The sequence below is a fragment of the Silurus meridionalis genome, chromosome 4, assembly GCF_014805685.1.
Source record: "Silurus meridionalis isolate SWU-2019-XX chromosome 4, ASM1480568v1, whole genome shotgun sequence".
Lineage (NCBI taxonomy): Eukaryota > Metazoa > Chordata > Actinopteri > Siluriformes > Siluridae > Silurus > Silurus meridionalis.
Window position 1 is genome coordinate 11,930,672 of NC_060887.1, and position 21,512 is coordinate 11,952,183.

The window sequence follows — 21,512 nt, forward strand, 5'->3', positions numbered from 1 at the left end:
ATGGTGTGAGGAGGGATGGGGGAAGAGAAAAGAAACTAGAGGGGGAGATTTTCTTGCTCTGATGGTAAAAGTTAAGCCGGTGTTTTGGAGAGGGTTTGGGTGTATCACATTGCTTCCAGTTTTTGTAGTAACAAACTGACGATACGAGTCTAAAGCTTCACCTCCACCACCTGTTTTATTGCATTATTAAGTTTTGTACTGTATCGTTTCAGAGTGACTGTTCGGTTATTATGTTTGCGCTGCATGGGGCAACACCAGTTAATTATTCACTGATAAAATAATAAAGTCAACTGACTATATAGATGAAAACAATACAAGGACAAGCTTTTGAGGACACCTGACTATATGGTTTGTATGTTTGTTTGTCCCATTCCACATGCTGGAACAGGTCCCCCCCCTTATGAATAATAAAAAACACCCCACCTCCTGCACAGTATATTTGTGATGTACAAAAAAAAAATAATAATAATAATTTTTTTTTTTATTTTAATTGTAAACCAAATGTAATAATACATAGATAAATGTAATAAATTATTACTATTATTCATTATTTATTAAAAAAAAATATATATTTTTTTTTCATCCTCATAATAATTGTAATTTTTTTTCTTTTATGCTTTGAGATGCTACTTTTAAAGACGCTATAAAAAAATTTGATTGTGATTATTATTAAATGTGTCTAATTGAGTCCAGAAGCAAAAACAGGAGAAAAAATTAAGAAAAAAAAAACCAACAACAACAAAAAAAAAAAAGCAAATATATGAATATCAGTCAATATAGTCTAAAAGTGGTAAGATGTCAGGAAAGGGGTCCAAATACAGGCAAAGTTTGAATTTTTTTGCCGAACAGGATATAATATTTTTTCAGGAGTACTTTAGGACACTAGTTTGTTAATCCAGTGTCTTCTATCTGGGGGAGTTTCCAGTTTCCACTTTTTAAGTATACATTTTTTTTGCTGCAGTACTTGCAAGCAATATAAAATGATTTTTATAATGAGTCATATTCAAAGTTTAGTATCAAAGTCAATATGCTTATGTGATATTTCAGTTATTCAATTATTGCTATTAAGTACTCCAAAAAAACGACAGCTCCAGAGCATGTGAAGAAGAGTCCCAGTTGATGTTTTACATCTCTGACACATGGCTTATTGTTTGTTTGTTGAATCTATAAGAGGTATAATATGTGTCAAATGTAAGATTGAAGTTGTCTGTAATTAGTAGATACCAGTACAGGTTGTGACTTTTCTAGGAGCGTACCCAAGTCTCCACCATCATTAGAACATTCCAAATCCAATTCCAATATAGTGTATGTGTAACGCAGCATGCAAATGATACTGAACATGAACAAGCTTAAAACTGATTAACATTAAACTTGGTCTAGCTCTCTCAGCTAGCCAGTTTTTTCCAAATTCAAATTAAACTTTTATTCTTCACATACATATTCATATATATATATATATATATATATATATATATATATATATATATATATATATATATATATAGGAAAGAGTCTTGATCAATTGTTGCTCATGGTGATTATGTGTCTCCATTGTCTCTGACACTTCAATTGTTGACTGATTGTTTTGTATCTGAAGTTTGAACGTTGCACATTCAGGACTGTGCTTTATTGGCTTCCAGGATTTTATACATTCATAAATAAATAGTGTGAAGTTGTGTAATAGTGTAAGTTGAATATTTCCATTCTTTAAACAAATAAGTTTACTATGATTTATTTTACTAAAAAAAAAAAAAACGCACCAATAACTATTTAGTGGTGCAACATAAATCCAGGAAATGTGTTCAGGTATTAGGAATACTGATTTATTAAACTGTTAATAATGTATATACTTTTTTTTTATCCTGCTTAATACAATGTTTTACAATCTTATGTGCAGTTATGTGCAGATTTCCAGGCGTTTTAAAGACATTATGTAAAAACTTTACATTTATTAAAGACATTATGTAATTAAGGTGTTATTACAGTCTCATATGCTCTAGTTCATTCTGTTGACTGTTTCTGTTTTTCTTCTTTTTCTTTTGGCTGCTCCCATTAGGGGTCGCCACAGCGGATCATCCGTCTCCATACCCCCCCTGTCCTCTACATCTGCCTCTTTCACACCAACTACCTGCATGTCTTCTCTGACCACATCCATTAACCTCCTGCTTTGGTCTTTCTCTTTTCCTCCTTCCTAGTGGCTCCATTCTCAGTATTCTTCTACTGATATACATGCCCCTTCTCTGCACATGTCCAAACCATCTTGATCTCACCCCCCATTACTTTGTCTCCAAAACGTCCTACATGCTCTGTCCCTCTAATAAACTCATTTCTAATCCTGTCCATCGTCGTTACTCCCAACGAAAACCACAACATCTTCAGCTCTGCTACCTCCAGCTCCGCCTCCTGTCTTTTACTCAATGCCACTCAATTCTCCTTTAAGCATCTAATGATATGAAAAAGCGATCCGAAAGAGCCAAAACAGAAAGTACTGACGTTTCACATCGCTGAAGAAAGAAAAATGCATAAAAAGTTACCTTTGTGTTTGTGGATTCCATTTCCAACAGTAAAAGCCATCATTCACAAAAGGAAGAAAGCTGGACGCAAAAGTGGAACATTATCCCGCCAGAGACATTAAACAGAAAGAGACCTGAGAAAGACTTTGAAATAAAAACGTTTCTAGTCGTTTCAGAAATATGAATCATTTGGGTTGTTTCTCTGCTTATGCTTTAATAGACACTTCTGGTTATTGTAAAGATGCATCTGTAAAACATTTGCACTAAAAAGAAAACAGACTTGCATTGAATGTTTTGCTGGTTTCATCGTTTCAGTATGAGGGCATGCAAGCTTTAGTGCTCAGCTGTAATTTGCACAGCTGTGCCATTTATTTGGGACTGGTGCAGCTCCTGCTGTACCGTGTAGTTACTGAGGCATCACTGTTTCATTGTGCTCTGGTGTTTATTTCATTACCCTACGCTCATGCTTACGTCAAATCTATATGTCGTGTTCACACTGGTCTTACACTTGACGAACTATATGCAGTTGTCAGTGTCTTGCGTATACCTGTCCCACTATACGGACAAACATTTGTAAACACTTGTGCATAAGATTGCTTTTTGAACAGTCAATTCCACATAAAGTTCTCATTTGCTGTTGTAAAAACCTCCACTTCCCAGGAAGATGTTTCACCAGATTTTGGAGTGTGGAGGTTTGTGCTAAATCAGCCACAAGGGCGTTACTACAGTCAGGTACTGATGTAGGGTGAGGAGGCCTGAGGTGCTGGTGTCAGCGTCCCAATTTATCCCAAAGTTGTTCAGTAATGTTGAATTGAGTCAAGTCTTATGGGGGGTCCCCAGTTGTTGGGGTGGTGGTGGGGGTCTTTCTGTCAGATTCAGCTATTTACAGTGTAACACAAAACATTGTTTAAGAGCCTGTTTAATTGTTGTTTTTATTGGTTAAAACATCGTAAAATATCGGGGGATGTCAAGGAAAGGATACATGTTAATGCGTAACTTTTCCACCTAGAACAGACTATAGTGGTCTGTCTGGTTTTGTCTGTGCCTGCCTTCCTGTCTTAGTTGCAGTTGACAGTTGATGGCCATCTTTTGAGTGCAAACTCAAATATGTACTGGATTTTTGCCAACATTTTTCCGCAAATATAGGCCACTAGCTTCAAATGAGGGTTGCTTTCGTCCGAGCATGCCCCGCATAACCGGGCCTATTGATAATGAAGAATTTGTAATTCCTGTTTAAAACCCGTGATGTGGAGTTAATACATATAGTAGAAAGACAATCACCTCTCAAAAATGTCAGCAAGTTTTCTCTTCCCAAGCGGCGGTTTATTACTCTCCATCTCATAGCTGGCTTCAAGTAGCGGCGCCAAAAACAAGCAGTAAATGATATCACGTGTATGGCGTTTTTAGATGTGGGGGTGTTTGCATTTTAAAGAGACATGACAACTATTTAAATAAACAGGCTTATGTCACATGAATGCTTGTAAATAATTAATTCACTACTACACTAATACTAAAATAATCTTGGGGACCCCCATAAGTCTATTTTTTACTTGTCATGGGGGTTCCCCAATGCCTTAAGGGCGGTCCCGGATCCCCCCCAGCCCCCCCTTTTGGTAACGATTTTGGTAACAGTTTGAGGAAGAGCCGCACACGACTGGAAAAGTCAGATGTGCCATGTGGACAGCATGGTTATACTGATTCTGCAAATGGAAGACCAGTCACATTGGTAATGTCAGTCCTCATTTATAACCATACATCAACTGGCATGGTTTCTTTTTTGAAAAGCGGGGGAAAAACTAGAGGAAACCTGAGGAACCTGCACAACCCAAGCTCACGACCCTGGAGCTTTGACATTAGTATGCTGTCGGTTTAAATTACACATAGGTCTATTCAAGCCAAATGTCATTAACCGCACAAGTATGGCAATAAAGCTGAATGAGTTAAGCAAACAGTGAGAACAGCAGGAATGCGACGCGCTTAATGGTTGTAAAAAGACTCAGGCCAAGCACCTGCGTTTGGGTCAGAATTTAACAATCAAACACCTGGGCTGTTTAGAATATCTTCAGGGAGACTGTAAATGGCATCCACACACAAAGAAATGACTGTTCCATAAGTGCCCTGGGTACAGAGGGCATTTTCCTGTATTATCCATACATATTATTGTATTATATAATTGAGCTGCCTAAACAGACCTGTCTGGGCCTGGACTCAAAACCTCTGAAGGTGTGCTGTGGTATCTAGCACCAAGATGTTAGCAGTAGATCCTTCAAGTTGTGAAATGAGCCCTCTGTAGATCAGAATAGTTTGTCTAGAAAATAGCACAGATGCTCCTTCAGAATGAGATCTTGGAAGTTCAGAGGCCCGGTCAGCTCAACTCTTTTTAATGTTCTGCCCATAAACTCAGATGTTTTTCCTTGGACCAGCTTTGGTAGGTAATAAACAGTGCATATCATGAACCTGACATTTTCTGGCATTACAGTTTGGCCCTTGTCAAAGTGCCGCAGATCCTTACCCATTTTTTTATGAATCTGACCTATTATCCGAGATGGTATGATGTGGGAATGTGTGTAGAGTCATAGCACTGGATCCCAATTTCTTTTGTTACAGCCTTGCAAGCAAGAAATGGGCAAGTATCAACACATAAACGATCAACACTGTTTTATCCATTCTCTGTTAACCTCCATTGCCTGCCTTCAATTCACCACGCCTTTTCTGGGCTTTTTTTCTGGCTTACATGTCTGAAAGTGAGACTTATACACCGGTTTTTCCACCAAAACCACCATCTCAAAGCAATGGATTCTTCTGATCTACTAAGCTTCTAGTTCTGACTGTGAACACTTAAGCAGTGATCTAAATCACTGTCTTTTCTGCTTCAGGCAGGTAATTGTATACAGTTACAGATGCCTGCTCTGTAATAATAGACTCTTTTTTTTAACAACAAAGAGGAAAATCCTTAGGGAAGTTGCTACAGTACTTTAGTTGCGTTTTTTTTTTTTCGATCTTGTTTTAAATCTTATATGAAGTATAATTCCTTAATAGGATATATTTTGGTCATTAAAAAGGCAGAAATTGTTTAAAAATAAAAGGAGGAGCAAGGCCAAGAAAGGGTTAACAAGGTGAATCCTGTTGTTTCCTTTTCAGTAACTTGATCACTCGTATCCCCTTGACAGGCTTTAAAAAAAAAAAAAAAAAAAGGGGTTGCACAAGCGCACGAGCGCACGTCAAGTCTCATTTACTAGAGCCCCGCTCTACCAGGTCACGGGGTCTCTCCTGATCTCGCACCTGATTGGCCGAAAGTTGGATCGAATATTCAAATCGGAGCGCGCCGATTGGACGCCGCCGGAGCAGGTTATGCAAATGAGCACCTGGTTAGCGGGTCTGGGAGAGAGCGGAGAGCACGGGGAGGGAGGGAGGAAAAGGCGGGCAGGCGGGCGCGGGGTTGGGGGGGACGTTGAGTCCCGAGCGTGTGTGCTGCGTCCGAGCGGTGAATAAGTCGGATACAAATTCGCGTCGGAAAAGTTTGTTTGTTGCTATTATAAAACACCTTCCGCGGTTTTCCGCCGGGATCTTATACAGGTGTTTATAATTGTGTGTTAAAGTCTTTTTAAATCCCCCCATTTTTTTTGTTTGACTCTTTCCTAATCTGTCTCTCGCGCGCGTGCCTCAGTGTTTGTACGCGATAATAGATCACGCTGGATTTAGTTTTTTTTCCCCCTCCCTTTTAAAACCTGATACAAAGTGAAGAATCCGGATTGAGGAAAACTCTTTGAGGAATCCCACACGTTCTTCCTCGCCTGTCTTCTCGGTGAGTAGACTGGACATAACTATTTTTATCCACTCACGCAGACTGTCTGATGATGTGTGTAATCTGGGATCTGATATGTGCTTCCCTTAGTGGATTTAGGGATCCGTTAGATCAAAGTGTGCCACAATAAGAGAGATCACACACGGGATTTAAATGTTTTTTCTTTTGTTCTGACGCTTGTTTATATTCGGAAGTTTACAGATTGTTATGATGATGATTGATGATGATGATGATGATGATTATTATTATCATTATTATTATTATTATTATTATTATTATTATTATTATTATTTAATCACAGAGGCGCGTTCTCTTTTAAGTTGTGCCCGGTTTCTCGGCGTCAGTGTGTCTCAGTGTGTCTCAGTGTGTGTGTGTGTGTGTGTGTGTGTGTGTGTGTTAGGACTTGCGTTGGATGGCTGCCACGAAGAGCTTGCTGTGTGTGTGTGTGTGTGTGTGTGTGTGTGTTTGTGTCCACACACACACACACACACACACTCTCACACACAGTTTCTCATCCAGCTCATGGTGCATGCTTTCATGATGATGAGTCTGGATGGACACAGGTCTTCAGCTCGGGGATTGGACACACACCTGTGTCCAGAGCCTGTGGGACTTTCAATGAGGCTCAAGGGCTGAACAATATATCGTTCGTTCTCGTGTCGATATCCCCCGTTCTGGTACTAGACGAGGCAGTGATATCATGACCTCACTCTCTGTAACCAATCATACGTTGTATCAGTCAAATTGGCACACACTCATTCATGGTGTAATACATTATTACTGTATTGGGACACTGGACATTTTTTCAGCCACATGTGCTTCTTCTGCAAACTGTTAGCACAAAGTTCAGATGCTGTAGCATTACATTTCCTCTTCACTTGATCTAGGAGATTCAAACCTGTTCCAGCATGACAGTGTTACTTTAGTTTTAATCTATTTAGTTTCAGTCTATCAACCTATTTTATTTTTTTGTCATTTCATGGCTTTTTCAATCTACCACTGGAGCATAATTTCCTAGATCTCGCACACCAGAGATATGGTTTACACGGGTGGGAAAGGAAGATCTCGAGTGACCTGCTATAGAGCTCTGAACTCAATCATCAGTACCTGACTTGACTAACACCCTTGTGGCTTAATGAGCACAAATCTCCACAAACACACTCTAACATCTTCCCAGAAGGTTGGAGGTTAATATATCTGCAAATGGGGACTAAATGTGGACTTCAAAAAGCATCTGATTCTGTCTATATTATTCAGCAACTTCTTTTTATGAAGAATTTATGTTCTTCTGTTGATGGTTATGAGGAACGCCTGGACTTTCTGGACTAATGAATTACACTTAGTTGTGAAAATCAGTCGTATAGGGTCCTGCGTCGTTTCTGTCCGTTCGTGTGGCTTCGTGACGTGTGACATCACCTCCTGACACGTGCAGGATGAAGGTGCAGGTGGCTGCTGTGTGTGAGGAACCACCGCCTCGTTGACCTGTTCATAGCCGGATTTCACAGCACAGAGAAGGTGTTAGTGTTACACTGAGCAAATCTTTCTAAAAGAACCTGAAGGTCCTCCTGGGAAGATGTACAGCTCTGTCCCACCTGTCTCGTTTTAGTGTGACAGCATATTTATATTGTGACGAGCGATCATTGATGATGTCGGTGCTTCTACAGATATTGTCCACTTGCATGTCGAACAAATTCGTCTCGAACTCAGGGCTTTGTTTCTGCTCAGTTTCTTTCTCAGTCGCTCAGGAGTTGTCCAGTTATGCATTATCGGACATTCCTTACTCTCTGAGCTGAATACGTCTCTCATTAGTCTCACCGCTGAATGATTCCTGGTACTTATCGTAATTAAAATACAGGATTTAAAGAGGTTCTGAACTTTTTTGTGTTGTAAAAATGATTACAGGTAGCACAAGATCATATTCCCGTCCTCCCTTTAGCTTTACCTAGATCTTGTAAAACGAGATGTGTGGCCTTCTCAGTTTCATTGCTCTGTGGTGTCCTTGAAAGTAAAATTGGTGCTTCTGAGTAGGGCTGCTGCTATCGATTATCTGGGAAACACAGTGCTCCGTGTTTAGTTAAACGGACTGAACGAAGCATTGAATTTGTATGGTAGGTTTATTTTAACAGAGAGAAAGAATAAAAAAAAAAAAAAAATCCATAAAAAAACAAGTGTAACTCGAAAGTTCTGAGTTTCAAAACAGAGTCTGTACTAATAAATGACATAAAAATGTTTGAAAAACAATTTTATTATCGTATTATTCATAAATAACACCATAATAAATGACGTAGTAAATGAGTAAAAGTAGTAAATAAAGCAAGTAATTCAAAATTTTTGTTGAGGTCACAGTACATGTACACACATTTAAATCTATTTAATATTGCGTTACTGGGTCGCAAAGGGAGAGTCAAAAAACTGGTTGCACTGTATACATACATATGTTTTATATATGTTTTTTTCATTGTTCCGTTTGAACTTTAGAAGTTATTGTGAATTGAAAGCCACGAGCCTGGCCTTAAGGTCGGTAAAGTCTGTAATCAGTAACGCGGTCTTTTCTTTTGCAACATAACAGAGCCTAAGTTAATAATTGCAGGTTTGTGTTGTGCGAAGAGGTAAAGACTTACTTGACGCTCGAAGGCATCCGCTCGTACGCAGCGAGTCTACGTTTCCGTGCGTTTCAAATCGGAGACACGATCACACCGAGTCATGAAGCCCATGCACACACCGATGAGTGAAGCGTGAGGAGGGAAGCGGACTCTACTCTTCTAAAAAAAATAATCATTGTTAAGAAACAGCAGTCACATTTTCTGCAACTTTGTTATACACTATATGGATAAAAGTATTAGAACACTTGACCTTTCCAGCTATACCTGGTTCTTCCCTAAACAGTTACCACACACCTGGAGGCACACATGAAATTTTACCCTTCAAACCCCCAAACTTGTTCCAGCATGACAATGCCCACGTGCACAAAGCCAGCCCCATAAACATATCATTTACATTGGTTGGAGTGGAAGATCTGATATAGAGCTCTGACCTCAACCCTATTGAACACCTTTGGTATGAATTGGAACACTGACTGCACCCCAGGCCTCCATCACCTCACCTACATCAGTACCTGATTTGATGGCTGAAGGAGCACACATCTGTTGATTTCTGTAAAGCTGCTTTAAGACAATGTCTGTTGTGAAAAGCTCTTTAGAAATAAACTTGACTTGACTTCACATCTCACACTCCAGAATCTAGTGGAACATCTTCCTGGAAGAGTGGCGGTTATTATAACAGCGAATGGGGACTAAATGGGGATTTAGATCTTTGGATTTTTTATAGTCAGGTGTCTACCAACTATATGCGATTTGATTGGTGATATTGGACATGATACGTGAAGTAGGACAAACTAGAGACATGGTTCATTCGAGTGACAATTGAATTAAAGTTGTCCATTTTCATGAAATAGCTAGTAATTGAGTGCTAGATGTTTCTAGCTCACATTGATTTCTAGTAATACTTCAGTTCAGTTTGTCTAACATTTTAAAATGAGAGTTGAAGCTACAATGGGGACCATACACTGTGAATTTTGACATCACAGATCCAAACAGATCACAGACCCCCTGTGGGTTTTTTTTTTAGAACTTTTTTTACGTTCTTTCTAAGCTCGTTAGCTCGCTACGTTTTTTTTTCCGGTTATTTCTCTTTTTATGGTGTTTCTCTGCTCCAGACAACAAATGTTGATTTACACAATTTACACCTTGCATACTCAATTGTTTTTTGTTTGTTTTTTTTTACAGAAAGAAACAACCCAGCATGAGCGAAGCTTTAAACCCAGTGTGGCTTTTGCAATTTTTAAAAGTACGCTTTTACACATAAATACCCTGAATTAGTGTTTTATATAGTTATAATATAGCAAAACAGCTTATTTCATGAAAAAATAAATAAAATAATCAGATTAATCGAGAAAATTAATCGTCTGATAAATCGATTACCAAAATAATTGTTGGTTGCAAGTCCAAGTAATTTACGTGAATACACACCACAGTGTGTGTTTTTTTTTTTTTTTTACATTATTTTGTGTGCAGGATTCAAGAAATTATGTATGTTATGTTATGGATGAACGCACAGTGCATGTAGGGGGCGTGGCCTCAGTAACCCTGCAGTTAGTGTGCGGTGTGTATGTATATATTTATATATACCACAACTGACAACTGACTCTGTTATACATTTCATACTTATTTGCATATTTGTTATACATTTCATACATATTCGTCTAACACGCTGGGAACTTTTAATACCATTTCACTCAGTATTATTGCATTTTACTTGCACACTATGTACAGCATCTTTGTGTATTTCTTTGCACACCTAATATATGCATTTTACTTGTTATCCTCCGTCTTCCATATTTTTGTATAAAAATACCTCATGCTTATGTCATATATGTAAATCTTCATATCATTTATTTTATATATACTGTGTGTATATATATATATATATATATATATATATATATATATATATATATATATATATATATATATAATACACAATTCTGCACCCACAGTTATAACTTTTACAAGCCTCATTATTACTTTTCTCTCCTTTTTCTTCTTTATTTCTTTTTGTTTGTTAGATTCTTTTTTGTTTGAATAAATGTGAATATTGCTGTAGTTTGCCTGGAGCCTCGCTAAAGAATTTCACTGTACAAACTGTGACATCTGTATATATGACAAATAAAACTTGAACTTAAAACCTTTTTTTTTTAACCCACATTATCCTGCACTTTAACTGCGTACATTTAAGTTCTCTGTTATTGGCTAACCCCCTATTTTGTAAATTCCCAGTTTATTGCCAGTAATTACCGTTAATTCCCTTGGAAAGTTTACAGTCTTGAAAAATCCTGGGATTTTGCATCCCTAATCTACATTAAACAAGCTTATTTCACCTACTCAGCTGCTGTGAGTGGATCAGGTACAACTCTTAGGGGTTTTAAAGTCATAGTAACCTTTCACACCAGAGCAATACGCTGTATAGCTCCAAGGTGGGCCGTGGCGTTGATGGCCGTGGTCGAGTCTGATGTCGTGTACAGCAGCCTGTAATTGTACACCTTCAGACTGACCTGATGAAATTAGCATCATCTGTGTCCGTTTTAGAGTATCCGAATGTCAAAAACATCTGCGGTACACTGCGCGTCGATCGGGGGTCCGAGGGTCAGGACGCGAGATGTGTAATCCTTGTTTTGTTTTAAGCACCAGTTTAGTATCTGAAAGAAATTTTTAACAAACTATGTGGGCCAAATACCAGCGAAAATACAAACAAGCCTTTTCTTTTTAATGAACACAAGATAGAGAGCGATTGATTTCTCCTGGAACAAGCCACTCACGAATTCCCCTTTAGACCGAACGAATATTTACCCGGCAAACAATTATCTCGAAGAAGGAAAGAAATTCTGGCAGTGCCGAGTTCATCTACGTGGACGAGCCGATGGAAACCAGCAGGACCATCCGAGCGCTCTCTTCTGCCTGGAAATAAATGCGGAGGATCATAACGGAGATCTTTTGGATCAGTGAAACGTGAAGTGTGTGCACCCTTTACATCAGGTATATAGACTGAGGCAATTTTTAAAATAAAATAGTCTTCTTTTTTTAATGTGATGCAGAAGTTTGTTGGGGGAACCATCCGCAGATGCCTGAAAGGCCGTACAAGGCTAAACTAGTTAGCCGTTTGTTTTTGCAGCAGACCTGCGGACCTGAAAACGTGCCACGATGAACTCTTAACACAAAGCCGAATTCGTGACTAAACTTGTTCATCATGAGCGTTAGAATAGAATTCAGTTTTGTTTAGTGTGCACTTTGTAAACCCCCCCCGAAAAAAACGTATTTCTTATCCATATTCTGACAAACTCTCTCCTTGCTTTTCCTTTAGGCCCAAACATTATCTTGTCTACACGATCAGTTAGCGCCTGAGGCTAATAGTGTATAGCTTTGTGTGTGTGAAATAGAGAAAGAGAGAGAGAGAGAGAGAGAGAGAGAGAGAGAGAGAGATGGGCGGTTTTATGACTAGTCTTTGCGAAAATCACACAGTCGTGCCACATACTTCATCCTCTCTCAAAAGCCAGGTTTACCTGCACCGAGTAGGTGGCATAATTACTACACTGCTGTGATGATTAGTCATGAATCGCTAATAGGATGCCAGTGGCGGCCATTTTGTTTTTGCAATGTTCCCAGCGCTCTTTCCTCGTATATATAACACATCGATTCGAATTAGCTTTGACGCCATACAGATAATGCAGCATTGAAATACGTTATATTTGCGAAAGTTTGTGGACACCTGACCCTAAGATACCTATGTGCTTTTTCAAACATCAGGTTGAGGTCAGAGCTCTGTAGGTCTCTAGTGCAAGCGAAGGAAATGTTTAATGCTACGCATCCAGCAATTATGTGCCTCCAACTTTGTAACAGTCACGTGTCCCAATATATTCAATCCATATAGTGTCTTTGTCCATTATTGTTATGAAAATAACTCATTATACAATTCCTTGTATCATTGTAGCGTTTGTCCGATCAGCCTAAATACAGTAGTGTAGTTTGTTTTACATGTCGTTCGCTAGTCAAATGTGCCGATTCAAAGGCTCCATATCGGATCTTAATGTATTGTTAGGTTTTTTCAAACACAGAAACATTTGTGTGTGAGAAGACGGTCTGAAAGCTGCGTGTCTGAGGCCAGTCACGCTATAGCTTAAATACAAAAAAACGCTCTGTGTGTGTGTTGTAACCATGTCAGGATTTGCAAGTGAGCAATCCAGAATTGTGTGTGTGCGTGTGTGTGTGCGTGTGTGTGTGTGTGTGTGTGTTTGTGTGTCAGCTAAAACGCTGCTTATGTGGGAAAAGCAATTAATGTAGCTTTCCGTTACAAGCAGCACAGGTGTGCTGTGAGAACTGTCAGAAAGCAGATGAGAACTCATTACCCGGACAAGCGCAGACCTGCTTCTCTTATTTTTTTTCTTTTGCTGAAGGTTAGTATCGATCTAAACGCAGGAGTCTTTCTCACAGTTTTAAGAGTTTAGAGAATTCAGAAAACCTGATCTGAACCCGGTAAGTGTTAAACACCGGATTGTCATTTTTCATACATTAATTGGTTTTGGTTCAGTGTGAGTTGTATCACATTTGTAGGTAATTGTAGGTACAAAATAGATCGATGTTTTACATATTTACATATCCATCCTTTCTTTTGCTAACTTCTCGATGATACCTTTCTTAAAGAATTCTTCCCTCAGAACCGCTGCTCTGTCGATGTTTTTTGCTTTTCGCACCACTCTGTGTTTATACTCTATAGACTGTTACTGGGTTTAATCATTGCTAGTTATTAGTTTATTAATTATCAAAACTTTGACAATCCTTTATACAACTTAATAACCGCTTTATCTCTGTAAAGCTGCTTTGAGCCAGTGTCCACTGTTAAAAGCGCTATACAAATAAAAATGTATCGAATTGTTATACGAATGCAAACGGCATGAGATCAGGAGAGTCTGAAATACTCAAACCAGCCAGTATGGCACTCAAATCACCTAGAGCTCTTTCTCTACACCTGTATGATTTTAGTCACACGATCATCCGATTATATGGATTTGCCGATTCGCATAGCGAACGATACATTACATTAAAAATACTTAGCTGCTAGCAATGCGATGCGATTCACTCCTATTATGATGTCTTTTGACTACATGGCCCTTTCACAAACAGGCACAAACTCCTTTGTGGAAAAAAAAGGAACCATTTTTTTAATAAAACCAGACATTTTTCTGTTCTGGCTGCAAGAAGTTACAGCTCTACCTCTGCCATGTTAATCTGTATTCTACGTGACTCTCTGCTCACAAGTTATTGCTCACTTTCTATATAATACTACCATTAATAAATCTCTTGCCGATTACTACATGAACGCTCATGTCACAAGGTTTCCTAATAAAGTGGCTGTTGCGTGTGGGGCTGAATAGTCAAGACGTTAGAGTGAAAGAAGTTGTAGTTGTCTGTATGAAAGCTGTTACTTGTTGTGGTGTTTGAAGCATCCACGGTATGTACAAAGCGTGGTAGGAAATACAAACAGACTGTTCGAATGTGTGAGAAAACGTATCGACGTCAGAGTCCAGGCATCGCAGCGTTTTTAAGCAGGACCTTTTCCTTTTTCTGGCGAATGAGTCAGGCTTCCTCGTATTCTTCACGTCTTCCATGCGCTCGCTCTCCTTTCAGTTCCGAAAGTGAGTAACTCGTATTCCTCCTGCAACTCTTTAGCGTTGGTCAGCCCAGCCGGATACGTGAGTCACCCAGAGAAATGAGACACACTGAAGTCATCGCTTGGCATCAAAATCATAAAAAAAGGCATCAAACAGAAGGAAGGCACGTCGGGAAGTTCAGAGGGTTGAGTGACACGTCTTGCTTTTCAGGGAAACGGAAACGGCCGATAATAGTAGCACACATTATTGAACAATGGTAAGAACAATAGTAACACCATTCCCACACACACACACACACACACACATTTATTATGTCTATGCATTATGTGTAGATGTAACTATATACAGTATATGGACAAAAGATCTTCTTGACCATCCCATTCCACATTTCCTGTTTGCTGTTAAAATAACCCCAAACTTAGTGTAGTAACAGATTTACGCCAATGTTAGGAAGCGCCGAAACAACCATCAGATACCGATACACAAAGCAAAAATCATGACTCCTTGTCATCACCAGATGTGGAAATGAGCCATGCCCTTTAGTAGGGGTCAACAACTCAAACAATACCTCCTGTCCACTTTGACAACCACCTGAACTCTCCCCTTATAAAGAAATAGCTATTACAAACGCCCTGTGCACAGCCTTAATAAAAACTCCTAAAGCTCCAGTGGCTACGGATTTCCAGAAACCGGACGGCTGAAAACTGAGGAAAACCTCCCTTGATTTATTTCGTGTGCATGTTGTCTTAAAATCTTGTTCCTGACAGACAGTCAATCTTCGGCATGCGAAACCTGAGCTGCTTTTCCGCTCAGCACGGTTGTAACCAGTGCTTATTTATAAGTTCCCTTCAACTTCCTGTTAGGTCTTGCATCAACCGAGCATTTGTACCTTTAAAAGCGCTACTCACCAGATGTTTTTTGGTTTTGGGCACCGTACCGTCAACTAGGGGTGTAGCGATATAAAGTAACCCCTCATTAATCGCGGTGGTCACATTCCAAAACCGCCCGTGATAAATGGAAAACCGCGATAAACGGACGCCACCCCGACAAATTCGATTTCATGTATACAGTTCTGTACTGTATTAACATTTTACTTCATTTTATAATAATTAATGATATTTTTATTCATAAATTAAACTTAAAACTCCAAAAAACCATTCCCGCTAAGTTTTTTCCATCCACGATAGAATAGGGAAATCAGCGAAACAAATTAGTTATGTCGCGAATGCAATTTCACGATAAACCGGAAGCGTGAGATTTGACCCCGTAAAGCGGGGGATTACTGTATATCGTCCACGATAATATGAATCTATGGTTCATTCTGGTGATCATCCCTGGACTACCTGTGTTCCGGAATGTAACCGTTTTCTGGTACATGCCGCTTCCTAGCTTCTGTTCGTTTCCCAAGCCTAATAAAAGTCCTATTCGTAATCTGGTTTCCGACTCTTGATCAAAGCGGGACAATATCAAACAAAAAACATGCCGTTTTATTTATTTATTTAAAAAAAATCTGCTATTAGCAAATATACAATTTTATATTATAATTATATTATTTTTTAACATTATAAAATACATTTGTTTGGTAACAGCCAAAGTATCATATTATTTTAATTGACTGTAAATGTAAAAATTTAATTTGAAAGACAAAAGAGAAAAAAAATGGCTTCACGAAGGTAAAAGAAAAAAAATCTATTTAAACTTATTGGAAAAGTGTCACTGCTCTGAACTGACCATCACATTCCACATTCTGTTTTTAACAGTAAAATCCAACAAAATATTAATAGTTTTTTTGTCACACACCGGTACCGTGATTTAGTCGTTGTGGTGTCTTAATAGTGTTTTTCATCTTCAGTCTTGCAAACTGATTCCTGAGCGTCACTTGGCAGAAAGCTCGTCTCATAATCCGGCCTCCGGCACAAAAATCACTCTCATTGGCCACGATCTTCTTATTTGCATAGAGTTGAGAATCCCTACAATTATTTTTTTTTTTGCTTTTACACCACTCTTTCGCTCCCACGGCTCCAGGTGCAGGATTTTCTCTGAGGCGGGTCGAGGCTTCACTTCGCTGCGGTGTGAGTGAAAACTATATCAAATACTCTGATTATAGATCAAGAAGATATATTACAATATTGAACAGGGGGAATGGGGTATTGTTTAGTAATGTTTAAATGATGTGTAAATATTTCTTTGTATATGGAAAAAAAAGTATTGGGACACCTGACTTTTCCAGCCAACAAACTCTTACCACAAAGTTAACAGTTGGAGGCACACAATCGTAAATGATGTCGCTGAATGCGGTTGCATGAGATATTTCCTTCACTTGAACTTGGAGACCCAAACCTGTTCCAGCATGACGATACCCCATGAAAATATAGTTTACATGGGTTGGGGTGAAAGATCTTGAGCAGACTGTTATAGAGCTTTAACCTCAACCCTATTGAACACCTCTGGAATGAATTCATACTCACACTCTGAAAATCTAGTGGAACATCTTCGCAGAAGGGTGTAGGTTATTAGAACAGCTAATGGAGACTAAATGTGGAATGGGATGTTTAAAAAACGACTGATAAGAGCTTTGTACTGCTGTTATTAGTTTTAATAGCTGTAAATATGGAAGGAGTAGCACAATATGGTAGGCTTGCCAAGCTTGCCAAATAACTGGGTGTAGACTTGAGCAGGAGTTGAGCAGTTTTGAGGAGATGCTGCCTCTCAGCACTTGTTCAAAGCCAAATCCTGCATGCTTTCTTCAAAATGAATTCAATTGGTGGCACCCAGAACCGAACTGTTTCAATAAAAGAAGGAAAGTGTGCCAGTTTTTGGAAGAAAAAAAGGACTTTATGAAGTGCACATGAACAGGAGCGCTAATTCACCACCAAACATTAATAACGGCAGAGCATAAACAAGCAGTTATTTTTAGTCTGGGGCGTGAAAGCCGAGTTTTTCATTCCACAATAAAGAAGGGCTGAATCGGCTCTGGCTCTCGTATTTGCCATCCAGGGTTGAGGAGCACTTGCATTTGCACACCATTACATCATCGTTCAAACAGACTATATCTCAAATGCACACAAATGGTCAAATGTAAGATCGGTCTGTGCTTTTTAAACATTCTAGTCCCCATTTGCCCTAATAATAACCACCAAAGCGCATGCAGGACATTTTGGAGACAAGGTGAGGGAGATTGAGATGGTTTGGACATGTGCAGAGGAGGGACATGGGGTATATCGGTAGGAGAATGCTGAGGATGGAGCCACCGGGAAGGAGGAAAAGAGGAAGATCAAAGAGGACCATGGAGGTAGTTGGTGTGAAAGAGAGAGATGTAGAGGACAGGGGGGGTATGGAGACGGATGATCCGCTGTGGCGACCCCTAATGGGAGCAGCCGAAAAAAGAAGAAGAATCTTCTGGGAAGATGTTCCTCTAGATTTTGGAGTGTGCTTGTGGAGATTTGTGCTTATAGAAGTGTGTTAGTAAAGTCAGGCCCTGATGTAGACTCTTTTCTGTTTTCACACCGAGGTGGTGGAATGAACTTACCCTGGATGTCTGAACAGCTGAGTCACTGCTTATATTTGATGACTGTTGAAGACTCACCTCTTCCTGAAAAAACAACCTTTATTTTTCCTGATAGTTTTTATTTATTTAAAAAGAAATTGGGCTATAATTCCTCCCAAAAGTGTTTAAGGCTGCTGGTATCCTACATTTGCAACCTAGTGAACCGGAGACTCAAAGCACTTTTGTGGCGTCTGCTAAATGCTGTAAATGTAAATGCAAAATTATAGGTGAGGTGATGGAGGCCTGGGGTGCAGTCCGAGTTTCAATATATTCCGAAGGTGTTTAATAGGGCGATATATTTATTACTGCCGAACAATTGAACTGTTAATACTATGGATTTAATCCTTCAGAACGTCCAAGAGACAAGTCATTATCAACAAATGTTTCCCTCATTTTTCTCTCTCTCTCTCTCTCTCTCTCTCTCTCTCTCGCTCTCTCTCTGTTTCTTCTGAGCACACGCTCTCGTTATTTTCCATTAGAAACAGAAAGCACACACTCCTCTGTGCACGACATACACGACCTTGCTTTGCTTTGCGAAGCACCGACGCTCGAGACTCCTATACATTTCTATCCGTTTCTCCAAACGCTATCGCATCCTGTGCACGAGCTGTTACTATGGAAACAACACCACATTGGGATGAGCACATTAATATCGACCGTATCGCTCAAAGTTACAGGCGGAGATATAAAGAAAATAAGCGCACCTTCTGACCAATCAGATCTGAGAGTTTTACTATGGTGTGGTATAAATGGTGCTATAGTATAGTGTCTGGGATCTAATCACGGCCCTGGTCCACTATTGTATTCAGTTACTCTCTCTCTCTCTCTCTCTCTCTCTCTCTCTCTCTCTCTCTCTCTCTCTTTCTCTCTGTCTGGTCAAAGCAATCAGACAAATGTAAGTAAAATGGACATAAAAAGACCCAGGTGGGAATCAGTACACGTTACATGCCAGGTTTGCCCCGCCCCCTCTCCGTCCAGAGCTGGCACTTGACCACAAAGCTACAAAGAATCTACTTTTTTTTTTGCTAAAGTGTAGTAGACATTATGCGGTGTTTATTATTATTATTATTATTATTATTATTATTATTATTATTTTTATTATATTTTTTTGTGTGTTCTGCAGTTTTTTTTCACAGTACCTGGTTTTCTGTCTTAAAAAGTCTAAAATGTACAAAAATCTCAATTTTAGGCCTTATAAAGTCTTACATTGGCTGTTCTAGGTCTTAAATAGTTTTCAAATTGAAAATTTACAAATGAGACCAACATGCAACAGCCAATCAGCTTTTTGCTATTTGCCCGATTCTCTCTATTGGAAGGTCGGAACAACCAATTTGCCGCTGTCGGCTCTTGAGCCCTCAGCTGTAAATCCCTCTGGATAAGGGCATCTGCCAAATGCCATAAATGCCGATGTATGAATGTATGTTTAGTTGGGGAGAGCCCTCGCTTGTACCGGACAAACTTGGTGGTTTGCTGTGGAATTTGTTCACCTCTTCGGCTAATGAGTGTTTACTATCGATCCCGCAATGTGAAATATCCCAAGAAACGAACAGGATGTGTTCAATGCTCGAATTGTGTGGGAGCTGGGGGGATCCGGGACCCCCCATAAGGCATTAGGACAAGTAAACAATAGATTTAAGACTTGACTCAAATCGAGCACTGAATGTGTTAGGTGCATTGTGCTTCAAACTGAGCGCAATTTTGCAGCTGTTTCTGAATCCCAAATCATTCCCGAACGCTCTTCCCTCAACGGGCCTCTTGGCGCTGATCAACTGCAAAGGTGGAGGCCTGTTTGGCAGATTTTTGCCCTCAGAGCAAGCGAACCCATTACAGCTGCATTGCTGCCGAGGGTCTTCGGGTATAGGGACGAAAAAAGGGCGTCGACGCCAGATCGTCTCCTCGCTTTACTTAACTTTGTCATGCTGAAGTTTCCATTTCGACTTGTGCAGTTTCTTTCAAATGTTGATGATTCGAATATTTTTTTTGTTTCTTTTCAGGTTCCTTTGTTTTCATTCTTTCACGCTAGAAACTTGCTCTCTCTCACACTCGTGCATTTTTGTCCGCTTAATTGTGCAACGGAAAAAAGGAGAACCTAATGAAGGATTGTGGAGTTGAACCCGTGTGTGTGTTTTGTGATTTGGCCCATTGAGAAAGGTTATGGGTTGCCAGGGTTACTCGCTAGCTGACCATATTGTTAACGGATGTGTGAGGACTCAGAGAGCCAACGGCAATAAATGCACAGCTTGCATTTCAGCTCGGAACCACGAGGCTCCCGCTCTCTCGCCACATATTCTCACTCTCTGTTCTCCAGCTTTTGGAGACACTTGTATCCTGTGTGTGTGTGTGTGTGTGTGTGTTGGCCACCGCCTGTCTCTGGCAAAAGACAGCTGCACTTGCTTAAGCAGACACACACACACGCTTGCACACAAACTCAGACACCCCAAAGTCCATTAAGTAGGGATCTATACACTCTTTCCTTCTCAGTGTATCCCATAACAGTGATCAGCGCTTCTATTCCACACTTCCCTACCGTTTCTTTCTCTCGCTCCGTGTGCCCTTGTGTACTCACAGCTGTGTGTCAGCTGTCTCCTTCAGAGACTCCACAACAAACTCTTCACTCTCCACAGCGACAACTGTCACCTCCCCCATCCCCCTCTCTTTCTTTCTCTCTCTCCGTCCCTCCACTTATCCCAAACATCCCACATTTATTTATCTTATTGCGACTGATTTCGGGAAGGAACTCCGGCCTCTGTGAGGGGACCTGTGTTGTTGTCTATGCCACCAGACCGAGACAGGAGAGCAGATTGTATGCGGTGTAATTACAGCGTAACGTGTGCGTGAGTTGTGTTTCTGCTGCAGGAGGATGAACGTACTCGGTCGTGCTAATGCGAGGCAGACCGCGCTGCTCAGATGAATTAAACGAATGCCCAATTGCTGTAAGTTCGAATGTGGCAAGGCAGCATCACCTGTTCCTCCTGTTCGAATGAACCAGCTTCAAACACACACACACACACACACACACACACACACACACACACACACACACACACAGAATGAGGGTCTTTATTTTCATTGAAACTTAAAAAAAACATTAGTATATGTAATGTATAAACTATGTAAACAGCTAGTGCTGATTATCTAGCTTAATTACAATATTGATTATCCAGTGAGCACTTCCATAACCCCTTTTAACTTCTGTTTCGTGGTTTACTTTTCCCAGGAAAGAGTAGTGTACTGAATACTGTACTCCTGCTATACGGTACAGAATACTGTACTCCTGCTGTACTGTACCCCTGCTGTACTGTACTGAATACTGTACTCCTGCTATACTGTACTAAATACTACACTCCTGCTGTATAGTACTGAATACTGTACCCCTGCTGTACTGTACTGAATACTGTACTCCTGCTGTTCTGTACTAAATACTAC

The 21,512-nt window shown here is 39.8% G+C and overlaps 1 protein-coding gene across 5 annotated transcripts in view; it reads left to right on the plus strand.

The window, feature by feature from the left end:
- The first annotated feature begins 5,943 nt into the window (after positions 1-5,943).
- ddr1 (discoidin domain receptor tyrosine kinase 1) overlaps positions 5,944-21,512 on the plus strand; it is a 40,595-nt gene continuing 25,026 nt past the window's right edge. For 2 of the 5 annotated variants that reach the window (XM_046846813.1, XM_046846814.1), the window contains exon 1: positions 14,623-14,795. In XM_046846813.1, coding sequence (XP_046702769.1) covers positions 14,638-14,795 — 158 coding nt within the window. In that variant the 5' untranslated portion in view covers positions 14,623-14,637. Of the gene's footprint in view, positions 6,319-13,384; positions 13,404-14,622; positions 14,796-16,545; positions 16,612-21,512 lie in introns of those variants that run through there. The other 3 variants (XM_046846815.1, XM_046846818.1, XM_046846816.1) reach the window with 3 other exon arrangements.